The sequence below is a fragment of the Dermacentor silvarum genome, chromosome 7 (genome assembly GCF_013339745.2).
Source record: "Dermacentor silvarum isolate Dsil-2018 chromosome 7, BIME_Dsil_1.4, whole genome shotgun sequence".
Classification (NCBI taxonomy): domain Eukaryota; kingdom Metazoa; phylum Arthropoda; class Arachnida; order Ixodida; family Ixodidae; genus Dermacentor; species Dermacentor silvarum.
In genome coordinates this window covers 76,495,764-76,522,527 of record NC_051160.1, presented here as the reverse complement: position 1 = coordinate 76,522,527, position 26,764 = coordinate 76,495,764, and the positions used below count along the sequence as shown (strand labels likewise).

Here is a 26,764-nt window from a genome sequence, read left to right as displayed (position 1 = left end):
ATTTGCGAGAAACCAACGAACTTGACAAGAGGGACAACGAATAAGACACATTTTTTAAAAGCTTGGCCTGAGCACGAACTTCATGAGGGATACAACCGCACGTCATTAAAAACCGTTTACCTTAACATGAAGCACACAAGCAGCAGAAAACTTACAACAGCAAATATATTAACAAGTAACACATTGATCCCAGTGACTTCTTTTCAGCCATCTTGCAGTTGCCAGAAACCTGCTCAAGAAATTTTTCTGAATAAACGTCTTTACAAGTAAGCACTGTCTTGATTGCATCTTTTTGTTCACGACAGCATACCCACCCAGTCCCAAAAAGACTGTACCTGCATAGGGGAGGTGGATCTCCCGGGTGCCTGAACGGAAGGCGACAAATGCGTCATATTGTTGCGCCCGGCTCAGGTTCAGCACAACCTGGGTCTCGGCTTCTGCTGCAAGCACAAAACAGCAGAGCACGATTTATAGCAGTTCTTATGGGAAAAAGATTCAAGGTTCTTTTCAAGCAGTCCAACACTCTGGAGGAGCATCTTCAAGGACTAGAGCAGCATTACACTTGACAGTATGATAAAAGTATGACATTATTTCAAACCTCTTTTACTCATGAGTAAGAAAGCACACAAAACAGCCCCAGGATACTCCGAGGTACCCCTGGAAGATTTGTGAAATCTTTCGTAAGCATTTAGCAAAGGCAGCTCCCAAAACTGCCCGAAATCTCCTGCAACCATTTCAACCCCCCACAATGTCCTCGGCATTTTGTTGTACTGCTGGTCTAGAGTGACTTTCTCCATCAAAGTGATTGGGGGAGCAAGTGCTCCTGCCAAAAGTATGACCAGTTTCATACCTGAGCTAGAGCATCCCCATGCTCCAACATGATGTTAGTCAAGTGCAGCCGTCTAAAGTTTTCCTCATTACTAACTTTTGTTATCTTTATAACAAACGAGAAACAAATTATCATTATATTTTTCTTTCCTGTCACTGATTTTCCACCAACTGCAGAATGTTTCTGGTATTTCGCATTAGAAATCCAAGCTCAACTGAACTAACATCAAACCTAGTGGCCTTTGGCACATGTCAATCGGGTAACAGCAGCAGGCCCAATATAGCAGCTCTACACAAGCTCACTGAAGCAACTGGAAGGTTACACTGCTACAGGTGTCAATCGTTGTGCACTTTAATTTTTTTAAAAGAAAGCTACACTGATATTCTGTTGTCCGTATGTTACCCAACATTTCCTTTCCGATTGTTTGTTGCTTTCACTTGTCCTTGTGCGTACTTTTCGTCACCTCCAGTGCGGCCTATTCTGGTGGGTACGAGCCATGTATGGAGGCTGCAACAACAATTGAGAAGTAAAGCACTTCGGTCAACGAGCAATGCATCCCACGTGAAAGAGCAAAAAAGAAAAGGACAGTTTAAAGGGCGTTTGACGAGCAAAATAAAGCTCGAGCAAACTGCAGGAATAGGTACGGTGTCAAAGTGGAAGACATGGAGCTGGAGCAAGGAAACCGTGGCGTCGGACCAGCCTGGGCATCTCGTCAACGTTCCGTGGCTTCGCACTGGGGACTTCAGCCAAGGTTTCCATTGACAACAACTGGTCCCTTGCTGTGCTACAAGGACAACCCCCTTCGTTGGTGCTTTGACTGACCTCTGGTCACATACCACACCGTGGCAGCAGCTACTCAGACATTTGGACTTTGGACTAGCGAGTTTCAAGAATGAATGTTAAATAGGATATTCAGTATCGACGCAAAGAAGATATTCACAGGTTCGTGTTCTCCTAAGTGAAAAAACCAGGCAAGAAGTTGCTTTAGTTAGCTTGCTCCATTCGACATGAAGTCCATAAATGTTTTCTCTTTTTTTCATTGCTAACTGCATACACGTCTGTCTCATACATTGAAAGCCGTGACACTATGCATACCAGTCATCAGCTGTTTATCCAAATCCCAGGTGAAGAGAGAGTCCATCTTGGCTCCAGATGCTGTCCCATCGAAGCAGTAGTTGCCTGTCCGCTCAGCATGGTTGAAGCCGTCAGGATTCACCACAATAATGAGGTGCAAGTCGACTTTGGATAGAAGCGTTCGACTGAAGGCCCCTTCGATGGTGTGACTAGGAGCCGAGAGTCCCGCGAACAACTGCCGTAGAAAGTGCAGTGCACTCTCGACAGTGACAAGCTCGCCACCATGCTGCCCGAACAGGAGCAGCGCGCGGACCTTGAAGCTCTGCAACTGCGGCGCCGCGTGCAGTGTGCTGTCCGAGAAGTTTGTGAGCCTGACCACCAGCTGGGAAAGACCATTGCGAGATTTGAACCTGCGTGCAAGAAGCATTCAACAGTGAAGGGATGTCAGTTCTTGCACCTTAGGTGCAACATCGGACAAATGTCACATAGCTCCTCTATGACAAATAAGTTCTGTGGTAGCCCACAAGGTGGACGAAGTTGAATGAAAGGGACAAAAACGGCATCCACCTAACAATAGCATAAAGCTAAGAAAACAAAGAACACATATACAGTTAAAACTCCACCTAACGAAACCCAATTTTATTACGAAGTTCCCAATCTAACGAAGAAATTTCCATCTCCCGGCAGGTACCTTTAGGGTTCAATGTTGTCACCAACACGAATTAACGAAACGAATGGCCACCAAAACCGATTTAACAAAGTTTTTTTTGAAATAAATGAGTACAAAAAGAGGTGATTCCTTTCTAGTTTTAAAGGGACAGACAACCGCTCAGAACATAAATTGAGATAACCCCGCGGATGGAAAGATCGTCTATCCTATTGGCTAGAACGGGCTCTGATTTTCTCATTAAACGTGGCTTTATATTTTTAATTCTTCACTAAAAGTCGTGAAAAATGACCTTTGGCGCCCCATGCGGCAAAAGCATGAACCTATTTAAGAGGTCTACCACGTGACTTGCTACCAGTGTATGCTGTTCCTGGTCTTTTTATTAATATTGAAATGCAGTAACATTCTTTCTATTATAAGTTTTTTGTAACTTACAATGTGCAGATAAGCCTTCGTTTGTAGTGAGTAGAAAAGTGGCGCTGCCTTCGCCTTCATTTTCGATGACTTGGCTCGGCTCGTCTATCGACTGAATAACGACGACGGGGGCCAGCCAGCCATGACGTAGGCGTGTACTTGGGAAAAAACACGGTGCAGCTACAATACAGGTCTCTACAGCAACGCAAGCTTATTGTACCAGTCTATTTACCTTTAGAAGTGGCTCGAAATTGACAATATAGGTGGTTAACCACAGTTGCACTTTCTCCAGTGAAAGCAGGACGATGGGCGGCTTTCACAATTTGCGAGGCGGGCTATCGGCATCGCTATCACTTCTCAGCATTGCTGGAGGAGGGACTCTTATTTTTTTAGAGGCTGCTCAGATCGAAAAATTCTGCTTACAAAATATCCACGCACTTTTGGAAGTAACCGCTGCAGATGTAAACACTACCGAGGGTGAGCTTTTCGTTGCGTCATAAAAAACTGGGTCCATAAATATCGGTTGTCAGTCCCTTTAACACAGACAGGTTTTTCTTCAAGCGCGCGCTCTAACGCTATTGTGTTAAAACATCTAGGCACCCTAGTCACGGACTTTGCGCCCGCGTCTCTGCATAACAGCTGCCTGTGATAGCTACACGTGACCATCTACCTGGCCTGCATCGCACAAGCAATTCAGGCCACCCTCACAGACGTTTCACACGCGCAGGCATGGGTTAGCGGCAAATACAACGCCACGGCAGCTTTTGGGTGTTGCTACGTCATAATTTTAGATTTTGAAGGACCGAAAACCCCCCTTACTCGATTTTACGCACTTCCAGATTTAACGAAATAATCTGAGCGCGGTCAACACTTCATTGAATCGAGTTTCAACTGTACAAGTTCTTTAGAAAGAGAGCTTTGCAGTTGGAGAAAAAAAAAATTTGTCCTGGTCCAGGAAATTGAACTCGGCTGGACTTTCTTGCAGATTTCCACAGAACTGATTTACCACATTCAGTATCCCTGCCACATCAAATTACTGATAAACTCAGCCTTGCCCTGAAATCTACTAGCCTTTTGGTTAGCTCAGATGGTAGAGCGACCACCACCAAAAAAAGGCGTTGGCTCCAGGTTCAATCATCGCGGCGTGACATATTTTTCTTCAACTGCGATTTCTTTCTGAGAAATGTGTATGAGTTTCGACTGTAGCTTTGTGCTACAGTCAGGTGGATGACAAATTTGCCCTTTCACGTCTGCTTATAATTTAATTATTGACAATTTTTGCTTGTTTTGGATGCATCTGTTCATTCGAGCTTTAGTACTGTCCCCCGAGCTTTTCTGTCCTCCCCTTGGCAGCGGGTCTCTTTAGCAGTCTGCTGAGACAGTTAAAATGCCTATAAGCTATGCTTTGTTTTAATTTTGTCACCCTTCCTGATGTGGTGGTGTTCTAGTTGCAACAATAGGCAGAGATTACCGAACATTCTATAAAATATGGCACGAACCATTACCAGCAGTATGTGAACAGATGCACCTGCAAAGCAATACCCAGGACAGCAACAATTGAACAATCTGAACAATTGGCTATCACGAGGTTCCACTGCTGAGAGGAAGAGTCACGACACACGTTCGTCCAAAATATTTGAGCCACCAATGCATACAAAGTTGTTAGACTGGTTAACTGATAGTGTTTAATACATCCCAACGCAACGCAAGGACTTATGGAAGATACCACAGTACAGGGCTCCAGATTAAGTTTGACCAGCTGAAATTTTTTAATGCACCACAAAAGTTTGGTACACAGGGGCTTTCGCGTTCTGCCTATAACGTCATGCTCGGCAGCCCGACAGCACGGCGACTTGGCCACCTTGGCAGTTGCACGGCAACTTGAATATCCCATGTTTGCACGCTCATCGTTCAAGCACTCTGAGCACCCATTTCTGGTTTCGCTTGACAATGGGCAGCCAGGAAGTTTAAATTAATGCAACACTTTACGTTGGGAGCCCTTATGTAATTCTGACTATGGTAGTTCAGCACAAAGTGGTGGAGAGGCCCAAACAAAACAACAAAACAGGCAAGGACATGTTTTCTTTGTGTCTGTCCAACACTTTGCGTTAAGCTACCATATTCAGAATGTAAGAAGAACTAGACCAGCAGCCGGTCCTTCTGAAGCACCTATAAGGAAATTGTTCTACTCAACATTCACTGAACCAATTTTGATGAGGTAAGTTCCTTTTTAAGAGAAAAATTTAGAATCTACCGATTGTCGAGAGGCCGTCATCCTGTAGTGGACACAAATATACGATGATGGTGATGATGATGATATACATGATGATGATTGTCATAAGCAGATTTTCTTTTCCAAATTGCTGACAACTGCAAGAATGTAAGAAAAACTAGGGATGAGTAAGGTGGCCCAACCACTACAGCATAACAGAAAGTACAGACTGACACAACAAGCTCAGTAAAATTTGCCGCCTTGCGCAATGAACACGATCTTGCACAACTGCACATGCGACTCTTTGATGTGCTTTTACGCATGTCTTCCATTACTACTGCTTTAAAACGCTTGACAACTTCAGCTGACAAGAACACTTTGTACAAAACCAAGGTGAAAGTGCCAATAATGTCTGCCGGAATGCCACAAGAAACTTTGACACAGACCTGCCATGTCAGTAATCACCAAAAATACCAATATCATGCAAGCATGTGGAACCATTAGTTGGGGAAGCCAGGCCATTCCAGAGGCCACTACACATGCCAGAGGTAGTGGCAAGAGTATTTAGCTATGCCAGAAGGTACACCAAATGAAGAACTGCTGTGTTATCGACGGCTTGTAGCACAAAGTTCCTCTTTCCGCAAATGTGTAAATTGAGTCTACAGATTGCTTGCCTCAAAGAATATATACTAGCGTGTGCTCGCCCAAGTCTACTGGCTGCAGAAACCTAAGAAAATTATAGCTCCAATACACACATAGAAGGAAACAGAATACAGCGGTGTGTGTTTCTAAGCTTTGCGAATAAATCTTATGTTGGTGATGGTTTTGTCTTCCGTATTGTATCCGCATCTATCGTGCTGTTTTTCACCGTGCATTCCCCTTACACTGAAAGACAGATGTAGCATTCATCCTCTACTGCTTCCTTCTGCGATGCAAATACCTGCCTCAACAATGGGCCCAAGGAACAACACTAAAGCAACAATGCAGTGCAAGACTTGACATGGCCATATCGCAACAGCTCCAAGGTTCAGGCACACAGGAACACTTGAGTGCATTATATAATGTCAACAACAGCGGAGTACATTTGTGCATTTGCACTATCAATCACCAGCACATCCAGCTGCTGCTTGTGTTTAATTTACGACGGTTACGCGCTTCCTCCGTTAGAATGCTTCTTTCACCTCAAAGGCTTGTTCCCAAGTCAATGCTAACTTAAACTGTCCGGTTAGAGATCCTTCTCTAATTCAAATTACCTGTTTAATGCAAGTTTACATATGGGTGGACCAATAGGAAGCCACACTATATATTAAAACAGCTACAGGAAATATGGATGTAAACGTTCGGGTGTTTTAATAAAATGATACGGTATTAATTTTTTAAATTATTATAATTCATACCCACGGAACTTTTCTAAGCAATAAGTGGAGGGGATGCAGTATACAGGAGGCCCCCTCCTGATATCATCAAAGTGGTCTACAAGAAAATTTACTGCACAAGCAGATGTGCAGTAGTCTGCGTTAAACTGCGATGCGAAGGCAAAACATTTAATTTACAACCAAGTTGATTCTTTACTGGTGCTGTACGGTAAGCAGTCAGACATCTCGAATAAATACGTAGAAGCTACAATCTGAGGCAATGCATATATCCGTTAAGGTGGTAGGAAACGGGTTTGCAGAGAAACCATTATGATCGATAAACGTCACCTCACCAAGTGACGAGCTTTAACTTTGAATCAAAGGAACGGATGTGCTTCGCATCTTTCCCAACGCATATGTGACGACATAGGGAATAGTTTCTTCGGAAAAACGGACACGCATTACCTGTGATCGACTTGAACGTAGGTCGGGTAACTTTCTGCCAAGGCCCCGACTTCGGCGTACACAGCGGACAGATTGTGATAGACACTGTAGTCAGGTCGGCTCCTCTCAAGGGCTAAACACCCCGACGTCAAGCAGATGACAACCAGCGCAACGACTAGCGTAGAATAGACTAGAAAAACACGCCATATGCGCGCTACAGACATGGTTATCACTTTTTTGCGAACTCGCTACGCAAGCTCGCCGACTACGTCACTCGTGGGCCTCGGTCGAAAGCGGCGTGGTTTCGAAGCGGCGGGACGATGCTGTCCTGTCATAATGACAGCTAACACGACAGGCCAGAGATATCACGGGCGCTCGCCCAGGTTATGACGAGCGCACATTTCGTGTTGCGTGACATGACGCTCATGATCGGCGCAGATGCCAACGCACAAGAAAAAACGCAGGGCCGCGCCATTTTGTTTTTAACTCCCCGCTGGCAATGACGATCGGTAGCCGCGAGTTTTGGTTTCGGTTACAGTACTTGGTCAACACGCACTCGGCGGTACTCCGACAGCAAAATGGTGTCAGTGTACGTAACGCAGTTTGCGGTCTGTGGCAAGTAGAAAGAGAGTTAGGAATAACGGACATATTTATCAATTGTTGTTAAAATGGCTTAAATGGCACGTTGAGCTTTCATGTGGCAGGGATAGATTGAAAGCCGAATGCGAAGGTATGCGAAAGGTACTGTGTACTGCCGGCCATTGTGGCACGCTTTAAGCTATTACTTTGTGGTTCACTCATTTTAAAGGGAGAGAGAGCAGAATGAAGAAAAAGAAGATAGGGAGAAGTAGAGGAAAGAGTAAAGTATGGAAAGAGTATTGAGGAGGTGGTCGGGTGTGGTAAGTGTTGTTGCAAGTATATCTAATTATCTATAAACGTTGGTTGCAAGTTCCACAGGCACGAACTCACTGTCCAATAAGGGAGAGCACGTAGGGGGCGTTATAATTTTTGCAGGTGCAACGTCACATTTTTGGTGAAAGCTTGTACGGAAGTTGTGTCAGATGGGGGATGGGATTAGTGACGTTAGCAGAGACTGCCACAGCGTCGTCGCACGCACAAGAAAAGACTGCGAGTGCCGCAGAGCTCGCGCGGGTAGAGGCTGCACGTCACCAGTCCTGCTGTACCGGATGGAGGAGGCCAAAGGTTGTCCGGTGGTAGCGGCAAAGAAGTCGCGCGGCCGAGACCACTGATCTGTACTATAGGGGGCTGGATGGCGCTTCGAGCGCGCGCAACTGAAGCTACCGGAAGTGATGGGCCTTGTCCCGGAAGTCGGCCGTTTGCGGCTTCGCATCGCTTTGCAGCTCGCATGCGCTCGACGTGTTTTCTTTTTCTGCCCAAAAATGTCTGCTTGTTGTGCCGTGAATTGCACACGCAGGCCGGAGAAGTCTTTTGTAAAAATGTTTCACGCGTAAGCATTTTTCAAATCAGTGTAATTTGCATTGTGCGTTGCATAAAACCAAGGCTGTACCGCTGGCATTTCGGCGTGCATCCCAACACTGCAAACCACAGGCACTACAAGTTGGTTCATTTTATGCAGAGGTTCCCGTGGTCTCGGAGAGATTTGTGCAGTCGATGGGTTGCAAACTTAAGGCGAGACAAGTGGAGGCCATCACCGGGAAGCAGCCTTTGTAGCGACCACTTCGCGGAGTCGTGCTTCGACCGCACGCGAGCACGAACGCGGCTATGACCTGATGCTGTCCCTACGATATTCAATTCACTTTAACATTCTTTTTCACAACCAGTAGTCATCAGCATTGCCGAAGTGTGTGCACAAAGAAAGATTCCAGAATTTTTTTTTTTTAATGCGAAGCATTCCTTGGTGAACATTTGCTACTTTGACAGTATCTATCTGTCTATCTAGCTACATACGTCTTTGTGCTCTCATGGTCGTTACGTTAACTTGGTATGTACCAAAGTTTGCATACTATGACAAGATTATATGACAAACATAAATGATATGTCATGGCATGCGTGTCATGTAGGTCATGAAACAGCCGCCTACGTCTTGGTGCCCTCATGGTAGTTTCGTTAACTTGGTCGGTACCAAAATCGGCATAGTAGGACAGGAGTGTATGACGAACATAAGTGATAGGTCATGACACAAATGTCATGACATGCGTATCATGTAGGTCATGACAATGACCCAGCGAAAAGAATAACACTCAAAAACCACTGAAACGGGTTCGGACGTGGGTACTAAGTGAAGGAAACACTAAAGGGGGCTGGTAGAAGTCAGCCATGAGCATGGCTCAGCAAAAATGACGATGACTCAGCGAAAAAAAATCAACACTCAAAAACCAACGGATTGGGTTCGGATGTGGTACTAAGTGAAGGAAAAGGCTTAAGCTTGATGGCCGAAGTCATAGTCATAAGCATGACTATGGCTTTCGCCTTAAGGTCTCTTAGGTGTAGCTAAAGGGACTCCCGAGGACTCATGACATGCGTGTCATGTAGGTCATGAAAGAGCTGCCTACGTCTTGGTGCTCTCATGGTCGTTTCGTTAACGTTGTAGGCTCCCCGCACACTGCTTCGCATAACATCGATTCTCACATGGCCTGGGATCTGCCGGCTTTTTTTTTTTAATAGTAAACAAGATGTTTTGTGCATTAGCCTGCATCCTTTGTACCATATCCTTGCACCGTTAATAGAGTTAACATATGATTTGAAATAAATGCGCATGAGTTTTCTTCACCAAACTTTTTGTTATTCACCACTCCGTGTTTGCTATGTATTAAAGGAAGGACATCAGTGAGGAGTTATAACACCATGCACTGTAAACTGGCTATATCAGTCACGAGCATACATAAACTCCGTCTGAAAACAGCAAAGCGGAATTTAGAGCACATATCCAAAATGGAAAATGTTTCCTTGCTGGCGCATAAGTAGCCGAGCATATTCGATCGCGTTCAAGCGTGATCGGGAACGAATTTCTCGAATGTGGTTGGCCGTTTTGCGCGAGCCCAATCGCGATCGATCCTGAGACATCCCTACTGCAATTGAAAGTTCCTGATGTGATGCCATGTTTCACGTAATTCTATGCAGCTGCTTTCCAAAGCTGGAATCCCGCGCCGATCGCGTCGCTATTGTGAATGATGGACACTCGAACGCTGGTCATCAATATTATTGTTTTAAGTGAATAAAATTACAAGAATACAGGCTCAGACTGGCAAAAAGGCATGTTCCTGACAGAAAAAAAAGAATAACTGTTATTGCGCAAAAAAGAACGAAAAAAAAAAAAAACCATTCTAACGCAGCTTGATCCCCTTAAAACGCGCACTGGTAAAGGCAGCAGACACCTCCTTCCGGGACAAGCCGCCGGGCGTCTCCTAACTTCCGGTGACTTCACTTGCGCCCGCCGCGGTGAGCGGCGATGCGGCATCCAGCAAATTATAGTGGAGATCAGTGGCCGAGACCTAGGGTGATGATGATGATGATTTACTGGGATCCCCTTTGAAACGGGGCGGCGACAAATAGTCACCTAGCCTGCTTGATTTAATCAGGTATACTATACATGTTCTTTATCTAGCCTTTTTGTATACCTCTCATTATTCTTTTCATTTTTTTTCCAAAAATTTACCTTATACCGCGCTACCTATGATTTTAAGAGATCAGGTCGTATCCATCTTTTCCCTGCTTTTTTTCCACCAGTACTCTAATCGTCTCTTGCTTATCTCTACGGCTGACCTGTTGATGTTTCCTTCCACCTTAAACTCAAGCGCTTCTGGGAATTTCACGTTACCTACGGTTCTCACTGGGTGGATCCCGCCGCAATCCATTAGGATGTGCCGAGTGGTCTCTGGATCTTTACTGCAGCATACACATGCCTCATCTAGCTCCGAATATTTGCTCCGGTATGTTTTGGTCCTTAGGCAACTGACTCGAGCCTCAAATAGCAAGGCACTGACATTTGTGTTATATCGTACAGATTTTCCCTTCTAATTTCTTTCTTCTCATTCTTCTAAATCTCCATTGTCCTTTTTTGTTTCCATTCTTTGCATTAAATTCACGGTCTCTACTTCTTTCACTTTCTTTCTGATGACTCCTCGTTGTCTATTTACAGTTTCGATTATCCTGTACTTTGTTGCCAACTTCGTTGACCTCTTCCTCCAGCCTGTGTTCACGCTTTTCATGTACAGATACTTGTGCACTTTAGCCGCCCATTTATTTTCATCCATATTCCTGAGCCTTTCTACAAAACTAATTGGGAGGTATTCTGTTACAATCCACCTAGTGGACTGTCCACTTCGGCTCCAGTTTCACGAGCGCGAAGGTGCCAGCCAGTCTCCTTCGCGCTCGTGAAGCTGGAGCCAATGGCGACAGCCGAAGTGGACAGTCCACTAGGTGGACTCTTACAGAATACCCCCCCCCCCCCCCCTTGACGTCCTTAGGTGCAGCGAGTCCCAGCTTACCATGCGGGAGTCGTCCGGGAGACGGAATACTCGTCCAGTCATCTTAACGCTTTACAGCAGCTCTATTTTGAAAAGACAGCAATAAATGACGACACAGAAGCTGTAGGTATAATGTCGGATATAGTCAAGCGGAATAGAACGTATAGAATAAAGGCAGCACAAGCCTACGCCCCAACCTTCAGTCACGATGATAAAGAAATAGAACAGCTTTGTGAAGATGTTGAATTAGCGATAACAAATGTGCAAATGGGCGACATCAATGCAAAAGTGGGGAAACAGCAGGCTGGGGAGCAAGCAATTGGCAACTACGGCATCGATTCTAGGAACACTGGAGCAGAGATGTTGGTAGAATTCACGCAAAGGAATAGGCTCCGAATAACGAATGCCTTCTTCAGGAAGCACAACAGGAAGTCGACCTAGAAAAGCCCTAATGGAGACAGAAGGAATGAAATAGATTTCATACTCTCTGCCGACCCCAGCATAGTGCAGGATGTAAGAAGCCTTAGGTAGCGTAAAGTGCATTGACCATACGTACGTTGGTGAGGTGTAGGATTTCACTAAGTATGAAGAGAGAAAGAGTAAAATTGGTCAAGGAGAAACAGGCCAACCTATAGATGCAGTAAGGGTAAAAGCAGACCAATTCAGGCTAGTGCTCACAAACAAATATGCAGCTTTAGAACAGGAGCATGCAGATAACATACATGTAATGAATGAAAAGCGTAGCTAGACTAATTTCAGAAGCAGCAATCGAAGTGGGAGGTAAGGCACCAAGGCAACCAGTAGGTAAGCTCTCCCAAGTAACAAATGTTGCGTCCCGAATCGGCCGGGCGCATTCTTTGATTGTTTCCCATCGAGGCACCGTCGCCCAAACGGCGACAATGCCCGACACCGACGAGACGGGCAATCAAGTGCCCCAACTAGGCAGTGCGCATTCTTTGGGTGCTTCCCTTCATCAGCGGCCGCCTACCTGGCGACGCGGCCCGACACTGGCAGTGACGCGATGACAAAGAAGCTCTCTTAGAAGCGACCGACCACAACCGCCACCCTTTGGTTAGAAGCGGGGATTAGCGCGAAGGCCATTCTCCCGACCCTGGCATGATGACCGTCGGAGGGCACGAAACTAAGTCACCGACTTTCGTGGAAGGAGTGTGAACTCCCTGTTTCCGGATTGCCTCGTCCTTGCTTCGAAGGTGCAGCATTAGAGGCGGAGTTCAGTGAACAATACGACCCCTCTGATTGGCCGCATCAAGGTCATCTGATTCCCTAGTCGGGTCTACTAGGGAAGACGAATGTTTTATAAGGAGGCGCCTTGGGTGCAGTGGAGTGTCCTGACGTGTTCTGATATGTGCTCAGACATGTAGTGAGCTGAGACTTTCAAAGTGCTCCCTCATGGAGTGGGCTTCCATATTTGGAGCCACTGTAAATATGTAGTATAAACCCATTTTTCTATCGCTAAGGATCACCTGCCTAAACGCTACCCGAGTCCCAACACAAAGGACCTAATAAAGAAACTGCAAAGCATGAAAGTGTCAAACTCATTTGATCAGATAGAATTCACTCAACTGTCAAAACTGATCAACAATAAGAAAGTAAGGGATATTCAAAATTATAACATGGGAAAGATTGGAGAAGCCGTAAAATATGGACGCAGCATGCAATCAGTCAGAAGGAAACTTGGCATAGGAAAAGGCAAGATGTATTCACTGACAGATAAGCAGGGTAACATCATCAGCAATTTTGATGACATAGTAAAAACAGCGGAAGATTTCTATACTGACCTGTACAGACCCCAGAGCAGCCAAGCTACTTTCATTCGAAGTAGCGATGAACAGGATACGGAGACTCCTTCTATAACTAGCGATGAAGTTAGAAGGGCCTTGCGAGACATGACCCAGGGAAAAGCTGCTGGAGAAGATGGAATAACAGTCGATTTATTCAAAGATGGAGTAGATATCATGCTCGAAATGCTTGTGGCCCTTTATACGCTGTGCCTCACGACTTCAAGTGTACCACAGAGCTGGAAGAACGCCAACATTATACTTATCCATAAGAAGGGAGACGTTAAAGAATTGAAGAGTTATAGAGCCACTAGCTTGCTTGCGTATTAGTACAAAATATTCACCAAGACAATTTCCAAAAGAATCAGGGCAACACTTGACTTCAGCCAACCAAGAGAACAGGCTGGCTTCTGGAAGGGATATTCTACGATGGATCACATCCATGTCATCAATCAGGTAATCGAGAAATCTGCGGAGTACAATTAACCTCTCTACAGTGGCTTTCATTTAATATGAAAAGGCTTTTGATTCAGTAGAGATACCAGCAGCCATAGAGACATTGCGTAACCAAGGAGCACAGGAGGCATACGTGAATATCTTGACAAATATATACAAAAATTCTACAGCTACCTTGGTTCTCCATTAAAAAAAAAATGCAGCTCCACTAACGTGAAACATGGGGAGGTGCGAAGCATGCAGTCATGCACCGCTAATGGGCTCATACTGCCTTAAGCAATATTTGGCTTAAGGCAGTATGACAAACGTGGCCTCCCTATTACGACGACAGAAAAGAGAATTGAAATTCTACGCTGGAATGATGAGCGGCAACGCAGCCAGCTGTGGAAGACGACGACGAACTGCCGGAGCAGTTGCACGAGTGCGTGCGCGAGCCGCTTGCTTACCGTGACTACGACGACGATTACGACAGGAGACGCCGACAGCCGGGCGCATAAAGTGCTTCGCACCTAAAAGTAGAAAGTTGCTTATCAAGAAAGGGGTCAGGCAAGGAGACAATCTCTCCAATGCTATTCACTGCATGCTTAGAAGAAATATTCAAGCTCTTAGATGGGGAAGGCTTAGGAGTGAGGATCAACGGCGAATATATCAGCAACCTTCGGTTTGCAGATGACATTGTCCTATTCAGCAAAAATGTGGATGAATTACAGCAAATGATTGAGCTCCTTAACCGAGAAAGTGTAAGAGTGGGGTTGAAGATTAACATCCAGAAGACCAAGATAATGTCCTATAACCTGGCAAGGAAACAAGAATTCAGAATCGCCAGTTAGCCTCTAGAGGCTGCAATGGAGTACGCTTATCTAGGTCAATTGCTTACAGCGGACCCTGATCACGAGAAGAAAATTTACAGAAGAACAAAATTGGGTTGGAGTGCATACGGCAGACATTGCCAAATTCTGACTGGGACCTTACGACTCTTGTTGAAAAGAAAAGTGTACAATCGTTGCATTGTACCGGTGCTAACATATGGGGCAGAAACTTGGAGGTTAACAAAGAAGCTCGAGAACAAGTTAAGGGCCCCACAAAGAGCGATGGAACGAAATATGTTAGGCTAAACGGTAAGAGACAGGAAGAGGGCGGTGTATAGATCAGAGAGCAAGCGGGAATAGCCGATATTCTAATTTTACATTAAGATAAAAAAATGGAGCTGGGCAGGCCCTGTAATCATTGCTTTTGCACAATAATTTGAGCTTTACACGGATCTATGGTGACACTTTAGCTTTTAATTCAACAGCACTTCCACGAGTCATCAGATTATAGAATAACCTACAAGACAGCATCGCATCTCTGTCTAATCCTGATACATTCCATCACCAACTTATTACACATTTCACTGAGACCGTCGTTTAGCATGTCTCAGTTCATCATTTGAAGTGTTATTTTTTCATTTCGTGTTAAGCATTTCGTCCGCTTTTTTTCTTACATTTTGTTTGCCTTACATCGTGCTATAACACGCTTTGATGAATTGTGCGCTTATCCATGCGTCATGCAATTTTTATTTTATCGTGTGCTTTAAACTGTGTGCCACATTTCTCTTTGTTAATTCCGCATTGCTTGGTCTCCCCTCCTGAACTGCGATTATGTGCTCAAAGTTTATTTACCATGTATTGTACTTTTTTTATCTGGTTGTGTATGCACTGTTGAGAGTTTGATGCCCGCCTTACACAATGCCCTACGAGCCTGTAAGGCACTTCAAATAAATAAATAAATAAATAAATAAATAAATAAATAAATAAATAAATAAATAAATAAATAATGTGCAGTATGGATAACCGGTGGACCATTAGAGTTACAGAATGGATACCAAGAGAAGGGAAGTGCAGTCGAGGACGGCCGAAAACTAGGTGGGGTGATGAAGTTGGGAAATTTGTGGGCGTAAGTTGGAATCAGCTAGCGCAAGACAGGGGTAATTGGAGATCGCAGGGATAGGCCTACGTTCTGCAGTGGGCATAAATATAGGCTGATGATGATAACAATAATGTTGGTCTATTTAAGCATATTAAAGCACATGGACGTCTTACTGAAACACCGCACAATATCCAACGGTTTCTTGCTATGGTTTTCCTAAATGCCTTACGCTTGGCCTACCCCAGCGTTAGGCCATTAGGAACATACCTATTAGGTATGTGCCCATCATCGCCCAATACTCTAGAATGGCTATGTACCACTGGGGCCACATGGGGTCATCAAAAAGTTTCCCGATTTCGGCATATCACCTAATTTTCTGCATCCTCGACTGCGCGTCCCTTTCTTTCGCACCAATTCTGTAACTCCGATAGCCCACAGGTCCACTGCCCAACGCATTACACTGCCTGCCCAGCTCCATTTGTTTTCTCTTGCGTTAGCTAAAATAATGGCTACCCCCGTTTGCTCTCTTATCTACACCGCTGTCCTTCTGTCTCTTAACGTTACGCCTAACAATTTTTGTTCCATCACTCCGATGCATGGTTCTTAACCTTTCTCAACCTTCTATGTTAACCTCGAAGTTTGTACCCCATAAGTTAGTACTGGAAGAATGCAGGGATTTTACCTTTTTTTCAAGTATAGAGGTAAGCTCCAGGTCGTGATTTGGTAATCCCTGCCACATGCAATCCAACCCATTTTTTGTTCTTCTGTAAATTTTCTTCTCATGATCAAAGTCGATCCCCTGTGAGTATTTGTCCTACATAAACCGGCCCATTCACAAATTGTAGTGGCTGACTGCTGGCTAATAGTCATCTAACAATCATGACTTCTTATTTGCCAGGCTATTCGACATTGCCTTTGCTTTTGCATATTAATCTTTTACCCTACTCTTACACTTTCTCAGCTTAAAGTCCTCAATCATTTGTCGCAATTGGTAACCAGCGTTACAGAACAGGAGAATGTCATCGGCAAACGGTATAGGTTGCTGAGGCATTCGTCGTTGATCCTCGCTTCTAATTCTTCCCAGCCTAACATCTTGGATACTTTCTCAAAACATGCAGTGAGTAAATAGCATTGCAGATATTGTGTCCCCTTACCTGACCCCTTTCTTGATAGGTGTTTGCCGCTTTTCTCGTGGATAATTAGGGTAGCTGTGGAGTACTTACAGATATTTGCTAAGATATTCACGAATGCTTCCTGTACTCCTTGATTTCGCAATGCCTCCATGACTGCTTATATATCGGGAGTTGTCGAATCCTCAAATGTTATTTACATATGTGTTGTATATGTATGAGCATAAACCTCTCATCACCATTATTCTTTGATCGACCAGCGTCATACATCACCTTCGTCCTCATAACATCACGGACGTGCATCCGGGTTATTTGTTGTGTGCATTTCACCATAGCTTGGGAATGGCGTAGCGCATATAAATTGCGTTAGATTAAAATTGGGACCTGGGCAGTGGAGAAACATAAACATCGTACGACGTTACACGTTGCATGGGATAAAAAAAAAATAATTTTTATGCCTGTTTCACGTGCAGTGACGGTATACAATGCGTGTTCTGCAGCCGAAATTTCCGCAAAGGCAAAGTTCCCATTGTCGCTAGAGAATCTACTGGTGAAACGACTTTGATGGTTGAATTCATCGCTATATCAGAACAGAACATGAACAGGCCACAGTGACGCGTATGAGGATCTTCGTTTTCACTGGCTTCCCCGCCCACATCGCATGTGCGATTTCGCAGAGCAGTTGAGCCCCTCGGAGCATCGTAACATTGTACGAACGAAGGGGCTCAGGGCACATTTGCCGCACTTGCGAATTAAGCCAGTGCGAAATCGCGAGCAAGGCCGCACCATGTAAAGCAGGCTTAAAGCGTCGGTTCGCATAGGCTCGACTGTTTGTGATGGATACGCAAACTTTTGTATTTTAGAAAAAATTTATTACGTAACGAAGGATTAAGATTCAGCAGCGTTTCAGTGATCTCTATATTAGAGCACTAAACAGGCTCGGCCTTACCCGAAAGCCCGGGCCCGGCCCGGCCCACGGGCCGGGCCGGGTAGAGCAGTTTTTTCATGGGCTCGGGCCGGGCTCGGGTTTTTTGACGCGGGCCCGGGCCGGGCTCGGGCTTTCTGGTGGTGCGCATGTAACGTGCAGCGAGTTATTCTCGGGCGTCTCAACTCTGAAAAACATTATTTTTTTGGTCTCGGGCAGGGCTCGGGCCTAAGGTAAAGGGGTGGCGGGCCGGGCCGGGCGGGTAACGTAGATTATTTCCGGGCCCGGGCGGGCAGACCAACGTAAAAACGGGCCCGGGCCGGGCCCGGGCTGAAAAAATCGGCCCGTGCCGTGCTCTAGCTCAGGGCACATTTGCCGCACTTCGAATTAAGACAGCACGAAATCGCAAGCAAGGCCGCACCATATGTAAAGCAGGCTTAAAGCGTCGGTTCGCATAGGTTCGACTGTTTGTGATGGATACGCAAACTTTTGTATTTAAGGAAAAATTTATTACGTCACAGACGATTAAGATTCAGCAGCGTTTCAGTGATCTCTATATTACCTTATTGTCACGACATGAAAATTGCGGTGACCAAGGAAAGCTTATTCAACGAAACGCGAAAGTGTTCCATGCCCTTTTGCACTAAATGCTTTCAACTTGCGTCGGTATATCTGATACGAACTCTAGACGCAAGTTCAACAGGGAAATATGCAACCTTGAAAAATGTGCATACTGGCCATGCTGCAAGCTACATAGAATGCAAACGGCGATGTGAGACGGCGTCGGCGGAGCCGTAGTGGTAGAACAAATACCTCTTGCATGCAATCTTTCAAAAACACCAAAATGCCGTTCATTTATTGCGCGTCTTATTTTAGCTAGGCAGTTATTTAATATTTCATATGAGCATCACACGCCGTAATGTCTTGAATACTTTGTAAGGCGCGCATGCCTTTTATTTCACGATATTAAACCGAAATAAAAAATGAACCTTTTACTTGTCAGCTGTGGGAAGCCGTTTACTTTCTGTTATGGCTTGTTCACGCTCGCGTCGTTGTTGTACTGTTATAACCCTTTAACGTGATTAGCATTCTTTCCCTACTACAGACACTTCGAATCTATCTATCTATCTATCTATCTATCTATCTATCTATCTATCTATCTATCTATCTATCTATCTATCTATCTATCTATCTATCTATCTATCTATCTATCTATCTATCTATCTATCTATCCTTTTACTCTGACTCAGTGGGCTAAGTTGTCTTGAACCATTGGATAAATGTGCCGATAGCGACCACTAGATATATTGGTCATGATGCCGTCATGGTCATTCCAACGTCGTCATTCCTGCTTCACCATCTTGCTCTCGCCATGGCGTATCGTTACGCCATCGTCATCATTTCGGAAGCGTCATCTAATTAACTGTCATATTGCCAGCATTTCATACCACCTTCGTCGATCCCATCGACGTCATTTCTTCCTTGTTATTTCACTGTAATCATGCTGTCGCCAATTCAATGGTGATTGTGCCGCCGTTGTCACGTCATCACCATCATTGGGTTGTTGTCGCACACTCACCGTCCTACATTCGTTATCCTACTACCATCGTGATAGTGGTATTTCTATCATCGTCATTTCCCCTTAGTAATTGTGAGAGATGGGGCCAGTAGATATTTTGCATCAAGGTAACAGAAAAAAGAGATGCACGGGAAGAAGCACTAACTTGCAACTATAGGGTTTTGTTTTTTGGCCGGATTTATATACGCAGAGGAAAAGTCGTGACGTGACAAAAAAAAAAAAAAAAAGAAATCACAAACAGAAAATAAAAACAGCATATTCAGAAAATAAAACTGCAAAAAACACGACCACGATACCATCCATCTCCCCATGCCTGTGCTTTCTAAAAAGACTAATTATTTTTATGACAATGCCACAAAAGGCTATGCTAACACAATTATCTTCCCGCACCATGCGCGCAGGCTCAGCGATAGTGCCAGCATATTCGTCCCTATGACTAGTCACCACGCGGGTACACCTGAATTCCGATTTGTACCCACATTCTAGATATGACCTGGTGACTAACAAGAGGGCACGTAACAACTTCCAGCATTCAACCAAAATTTGCTATACATATCTATATATTCTGGTGTTTTAAGGGACAAAATCAAGATATGATAATGAGGCATGCCGTAGTGGGGGACTCCGGATTAATTTTGACCACCTTGGTTTTCGTGGACCACCTAGGGTTCCGTTTAACGTGCACCCAATACAGCGTACACGGGTGCCTTTCTTTTCTTTTTCTTTTTTTTGCATTTAGCACCCATCGAAATGCGGCCACCGCGGCTGGGATTTGATCCCGCTACCTCGGGCTTAGCAGCGCAACACCAAACCCACTATACCACCACAGAAGGTTCCAAAATTTGCTATGTGTCATCGTTAGAGGCCCTTTAGCTCACTGTGGCTGTTCGAAAATCGCGGTGGCGTACAACGGAAGATTAAAAAGCCGGCCGATCCCACGCTCTGAGAGCAGCAAGACGTAGGCGGCTCTTTCATGACCTACATGACACGCATGTCACAACATTCATGTCATGAGTCTTCAGGAGTCCCTTTAGCTATATCTAAGAGACCTTCAGGCGAAAGCCTTAGTCATACTCATGACTGACTTCGACCATCAATCTTTAGCCTTTTCCATCACTTATATAGTACCACATCCCAACACATTCGAATGGTTTTTGAGTGTAAATCTTTTTTCGCCGAGTCATTCTCATTTTTGCTGAGTCATGGTTATGACTATGACTTCTACCACCATCCTTTAGCGTTTCCTTAACTTAGTGGTCACGTCCGAACCCATTTCAGCGCTTTTGTGTATTAATATTTTTTCGTTGAGTCATTGTCATTTTTGCTGAGTCATGCTCATGACTATAATTTTTACTATCATCATTAAGTGTTTCTTTCACTTAGTACCCACGTACGAACCGATTTCAGTGGTTTTTGAGTGTTAACCTTTTTTCGCTGAGTCATTGTCGATTTTGCTGAGTCATGCTCATGGCTATGACTTCTACCAGCATCCTTTAGTGTTTCCTTCACTTAGTACCCACGTCCGAACCCTTTTGAGTGGTTTTTGTGTGTTAATATTTTTCGCTGGGTCATTGTCATGACCCACATGACACGCATGTTATGACATTTATGGCATGACCTATCACATATGTTCGTCATACACTCTTGTCATACTTGGCCAATTTTGGTACATACCAAATTAACAAAACGACCATGAGAGCGCCAAGACGCAAGCGGCTGTTTCAGGACCTACATGAAACACATGTCATGACACTCATGACATATAATTTATGTTCGTCATATACTCTTGTCAGAGTATGACAATTTTGGTACATACCAAGTTAACAAAACGACCACGAGAGCACAAAGACGTAGGCGGCTAGATAGATAGATAGATAGATAGATAGATAGATAGATAGATAGATAGATAGATAGATAGATAGATAGATAGATAGATACTGTGAAAGTAGCAAATGTCCCCCAAGAAATGCTTCGCATTTAAAATGTCACTAAAGCGGTTATTCAGCGAACAATAATTGGCAGAGTGATGTATACGTGTCGAAAGGACTCGAGAATCTTATATTGCCACACACATTTTCTTATTATACTTAAATAAATCCATTCTCCCGGATATCTCCAAGTAGCCAGTACCAGAGCGATCGGTGGGTAAACATCCTCTATTCCTTTCAGAACGCGCCTTCAGTGTTTCCTTCACTTAGCGCCGACGTCAGAACCCCTTTCACTGTTTTTTTGTGTATTAATCTTTTTTCGTTGAGCCATTGTCATTTTTGCTGAGTCATGCTCATGACTATAATTTTTACTATCATCATTAAGTGTTTCCTTCACTTAGTACCCACGTCCGAACCGATTTCAGTGGTTTTTGAGTGTTAATCTTTTTTCGCTGAGTCATTGTGTAGCATAGCCACGGCACGCGGGCCGGAGCAGTTACGAGGCACAGACAGCTCGAACATACAAAAGCCTTTATTTGGGGCGTAGGATTGCTTTTATCCCCGAAGTGGGAGAGGATTTGGGAACGGGGAGAAGAAAAGGGCACGTACTGCGCATGCGCCGATCTTGGTATGACGCCGACACAACACATTGTCAATTTTGCTCAGTCATTTTGCCTAGAAAAGAGCTATCGAGGTAAAACATTGCGCAACTAAGTAGACCTGGCACACATATTGGGGGAAAACCCAAAGCCCCCTAAATGATTACCAATGTTCCAATAAACGACATTAGCAGGAGCTTATGGCCGGTTTTGAAACGTTCGCCACAGGAAGACGACCCTATGTGTCGAGGGCAGGCGTGTATGGAAGATTACTCAGTTGTTCATGTCTCTTATACGCCCGCGCAGCCAATCCGAGAACGAAGCTTGTCAGCTATAGGTACAATAAACACGCTTGAAATTGCAGTCACCCGAAATGTGTTCTATAGGTCGAGACGCCTGCGAAAAAAAAAAAAAAAAATGTTCGTTGCAGAAATGAGTCAAAGATCAAGTCTGCTATGAAAATGACCATTTCTATGACAGTCGCCAGAACCGTCGAGCGGGTCATAGTTTCGGGGAAACCGGGGACAAAATTGTTGCCAATGCTAACGTTTCCCTTTTCATTAAAACCAACGAACCAACCACTAAATCAATCAACGGATCAATGAAGTATGATTAGCTATTTCAATCTCATTCTTTTACTTTCATTTCAATTAATCAAATAGTCACGCGAAACAACAGTACAACAATTCAGCTTAAAAGCTACTGTGTGCTTGCCACAGCGATGTGGAACGACAATGCGCTGGATAGTGAGCGTTGCATTTCCGAAAGTATAAATCACGTATGCATGACAAAACCCATGCGCGATTTTTTTTTTTTTTTTTTTGTAGGTTAGTGGGCGGTCCTGTTCGCTGTTCAGGAATCTCCTACCGCATCAGTCGAGTGTCGCGTAGGTCACCCTCCTATTTTCGTAGGCATTTAGCTCACTGGTTTGATACTTCGATGAGTAAAAATCAAGAGAAAGAGAGCTGTCATGAGCCGGCCCGTCTGAGGCTGACAAAAATAACTGTGGAAACCAAAGCTTACAGCTGAGTTATTTTATTCATTGTCTGCAGAAATAGCAGAGTGATCGCGCTTGCGAAAGACGTCCCACTTTACTCCCTGTTGAGACTTCGCCATAGGTGCAGTGTACAGTGTAATTAATAGCTTCTCTCGTGCAATAATTAAAAAAAAGAAAACACACAGAACAAGATACTGTGGGCACGTGTGCATCGCCGTCGGGAACACGACGCGCTCTGGCAATTTTACTGCGTAGAACGACGTGGGTTGATCGAAAGGCTATTGTGCGACTTCTCAGAGCCGGTGTAGTGTAGCACTTTATAGACGACCACTCGTCGGCGAAAATAGATGCCAAATACTGATATATTTGGCTCAGCACATAAGCCACAATTTCGAAACACTTCGCGCTCTTAGCCACGTGGCACTGACGAAAAACAAGAGTGGTTAAGAAGAAGAAGAAAAACAATTATGCGGATCCCACGCGCTGTGGCAATCGATGTGAGCTAAGCTTTCTGTGCTGTTTGCTTGGATTGACGATAATTAGCGGCGATGTTGACGATGAATGTTTGATTTCTTTATCGTTTAGTGCAATACTAGAACGGTGAGTCGATGTTAAGCGTTACCTTGCGTGCACCACTGCTGTTTGTCTGCGTATAGTACACAGAACACAGCGGGACACGTGTTTGCTTGAGACGTTGTTGTGCGCCAGTGTTCATAACCTCTAAAAGGGTTGAGCATTGTCATTGCCTCACATGGCACATCGCATCGTGGCATAAGTGTTAAACTTTAATTGAATTATGTGGTTGTATACGTGCCAAAAATACCACGATAGGATTATGAGGCACGCCGTAGCGGCTAACTCCGGATTAATTTTGACACCTCGGTGTTCTTTAACGTGCATCTAAATCTCCGTGCACGAGTGTTCTTGCACTTCGATCCCGTCGAAATGCGGCTGCCGTGGTCGGAATTGAACCCGCGACCTCCAGAAATGGCATAGCCGCAAAGCTATAGCGCGGCGGACACAGAGGTGTTGATTTGACGCGCGACCGCTTCCCTATAGTGTCGCCTAGACCCTATCAGTGATTTATTGCGGTTTCTCGTCTGCACACCCTGCGTCAGTTGTCCGCTTGGCATGGTGTTTATTTTGATACGAAAGCGTCAAATGGCCCATTGAGCGAAGATCCGGCGTCTGTAGTCTGTAGCAGCGACACGGCACCTAAATTACACTTTATAACTAAGGCCCGAAAACTGAGCCTCAGGTTAACAAAGCGATACTCATTTATGGAATCGCGGGGCTGTACTAAACGTCAGCAACCGTTATCGCTGGTGAGTACCGTAGGAAAATCGCAGCAGCCGTATCGTCAGACGTAGTTTAGGGACCAACGTATGCGAAATGGGAACCCTTCTGTTATTCCGACTGAAGTTCCACGAACACGTCGGAAGGCGCAACGTTGACTAATTGCTTACTGAACAGCATTTCATGCGCATTGATTGATAAGCCGTAGCCCCTCGCAGCTCGATTTCATATCGATAACATCACGGACAGCTTTAGCGAGGGAGGACGGGGGTTCTATTTGAATTTGTTAGCGCTAATTTAATATAAATACTGGGGATTTACTTGCCAAAAACCAATATATGATTATTACGAGGCACGCGAATGTGAATGTGAACTGTCATAACGTTTCAGTTCTGGCTTCCTTTCCGCCTTGCTAAGCCTCGATTCACAGTGAGACATGGCTTATTAGCACTTCCCAAACTTTAATAATACAGTCGAACGCCTCTACAACAAAATGACTTGTATAACGGAGGATTAGCCATGCCCCGGCCGAATTCCTATATTTCAAACGTATCGTGAACGCCTCTACAATGAAGACCACTATAACGAATTCGCTGTTACAACCAAGAAATTCAGGCGTCCCCGACAGCTAAATTGTTGCTTGACAACGAACGCCACGAATACCGGTGCCGCCGCTGCCCTCCGCGGACGCCGCTGCCCTCCGCAGACGCCGGTAAGCTGCTCTCCGCGCTAGCACTAACGGTAGCGCCGACGATGCACTTGAAGAACGTGCCGAAGTTGGCGAGCGTTGAGTACTGCTGCACTGCTTCAGGAATCACTCGTAGGCTGCTCGTTGTAACACAACAACGGGTGCGACGGCTGACGAATACATCGTTGTTGTTAACGACAAGATGTTGTTGAACATGCATAGAATGTGCTCTTTTGTGAACAGTGCGGTGCGCGATCTTTACAACGGAGCGACCTATATAAAGAACGATCTTGGAGGTCTGAAGAACTTCGTTTTAAAATCGTTGGACTGCGCTTTATTGTGCATACTTGTGAAAGGTCACTGAAGAGCAAGATGTTGAACTGGAACTGAACTGAAAACTGAGAATAATAACTACGGTATGTTTGAACAAGCCAGAACTGGAGCCGAACATTATGATTTTTTTCACTCCGGAGCGAAACCGAAATGAAAAAAAATAATAATAACAGTTTTTCGTTCAGATTGGCCACATTTTCTGAAGCTTTTGATCTATGCACTGTCAGCGTTTGTGACTTAACTATATGCTGCCTCATTTGTAACCGAGCGCTAGCGTCAAGTGATTTCAGAAGTGGCTGTATCCTAAGTACAGTTTCACCCGTGTCGCGTATGGAGGCAGGACACGTTTGTGGACACTTGAAATTGGTGACAGTCAAACGGGTGGTTGCGTTTCCTCACACTAGTGAGCAAAGTAGGTGCAAAAGAATGACGCGTATTCCTTTTGAGGTGCGCTTCCACGGCGTGATTGTTAAAGCGAAGCCTTCTTAATAGCGTACTCCCGGATTGTTAAAGGTGCTTATTATTTGCACTAAATGGGTACAAGCTCCCCTCGTGCTACGCGAGGTATGCGTGGCGACTGCCATAAAAGGATGACTGTATGAGAAGGATGGGCGTCAGAGAAGGATGGGTGTCTGAGAAGGATAGTTGTCTGAGAAGGATGGTTGTCTGAGAAGGAGTTGGTAAGGGAACTTAAGATATGATAAGGTAAGTAAGGTAAGGTAAGTAAGGTGAGGTAAGGTAAGGTAAGGTAAAGTGAGTAAGGTAAGAGAAGAGTGGGTTTGTTAAAAAATGTTGCCTGCTGGATAAAATCGTGTCGCGCTCATGTTCTTGCACAGGTATCGGAGTGGCCCGTGACCCGCCAAGCTGGAGACCCTGTGTGGCGTAGGATCTCTGCAGTGCAGGGACCAGATTTCAGCCAGGTTTTGTGCACGCCCCGCGAGGCTCCCGCGTGGCAGCCATCAGGGCTGAAGACGACGAGCTTCATCGTCGGCACGAGTATCATTCGAAGGCTAGGATGATCAGTTTTCTACCCACTGCCACCCGATTCATGGCCAATCCCCGTAGTGGGTCGTGCTGTATGTATAGGCACCAAACCAAACTAAACCAAATCAGCCCCACAACGACCGCAGCCGGTGACAAGGAGGTCAAGGACGAGCCCAGCGTATAAGCAGAGCACACGGAAGGAGTGGAACCATAAGCCTCGGGTGGACCAGCAGATAAGCTACGAAAAAAAAAGAAGAAAGAAGCTCTGCGACATTACCTCGTAAAACCACGATATGATAATGAGGCACGCCGTATAGTGTAGAACTCCGGATTAATTTTGACTACCTGGGGTTCTTTAACGTGCACCCAATGCATGGTACACGGGCGTTATTGGCATTTCGCTGACATAGAAAGGTGGCCGCCGCAGCCCGGACTTGATCCCGCGCACCCGGGTTTATAGCAGCGCAACGCCAAGACCACTACGCCACCACGGCGGTTAAGGTTTGCGAGGTTCGAGTATCTATTGCCATCACACTAAAATATTCGGTTCAACACTCTGCTGAACTGAGTATACGCGTATCGTTCAGAACTGAACTACCCTTCGCGGAAGCTCAGGGGCTATGGCGTTCAGCAGCGAGAGTTGCAGCGCTTTGGCGCTCTTTGGCCACAACTGACCCTTGCCCCATTAAAACCGAATCA

The 26,764-nt window shown here is 45.0% G+C and overlaps 1 protein-coding gene across 3 annotated transcripts in view; it reads right to left on the bottom strand.

Moving 5' to 3' along the window:
- Positions 1–7,471, bottom strand: part of LOC119458240 (uncharacterized) — a 37,297-nt gene extending 29,826 nt beyond the window's left edge. For 2 of the 3 annotated variants that reach the window (XM_037720069.2, XM_049670889.1), the window contains exons 1-3: positions 7,017–7,471; positions 1,925–2,313; positions 336–440 (exon numbers count right to left, since the gene is read on the bottom strand). In XM_037720069.2, the coding sequence (XP_037575997.1) occupies positions 336–440; positions 1,925–2,313; positions 7,017–7,219 (697 nt within the window). In that variant the 5' untranslated portion in view covers positions 7,220–7,471. The remainder of the gene's footprint in view (positions 1–335; positions 441–1,924; positions 2,314–7,016) is intronic. The other variant, XM_049670888.1, reaches the window with a different exon arrangement.
- Positions 7,472–26,764: the final 19,293 nt, after the last annotated feature.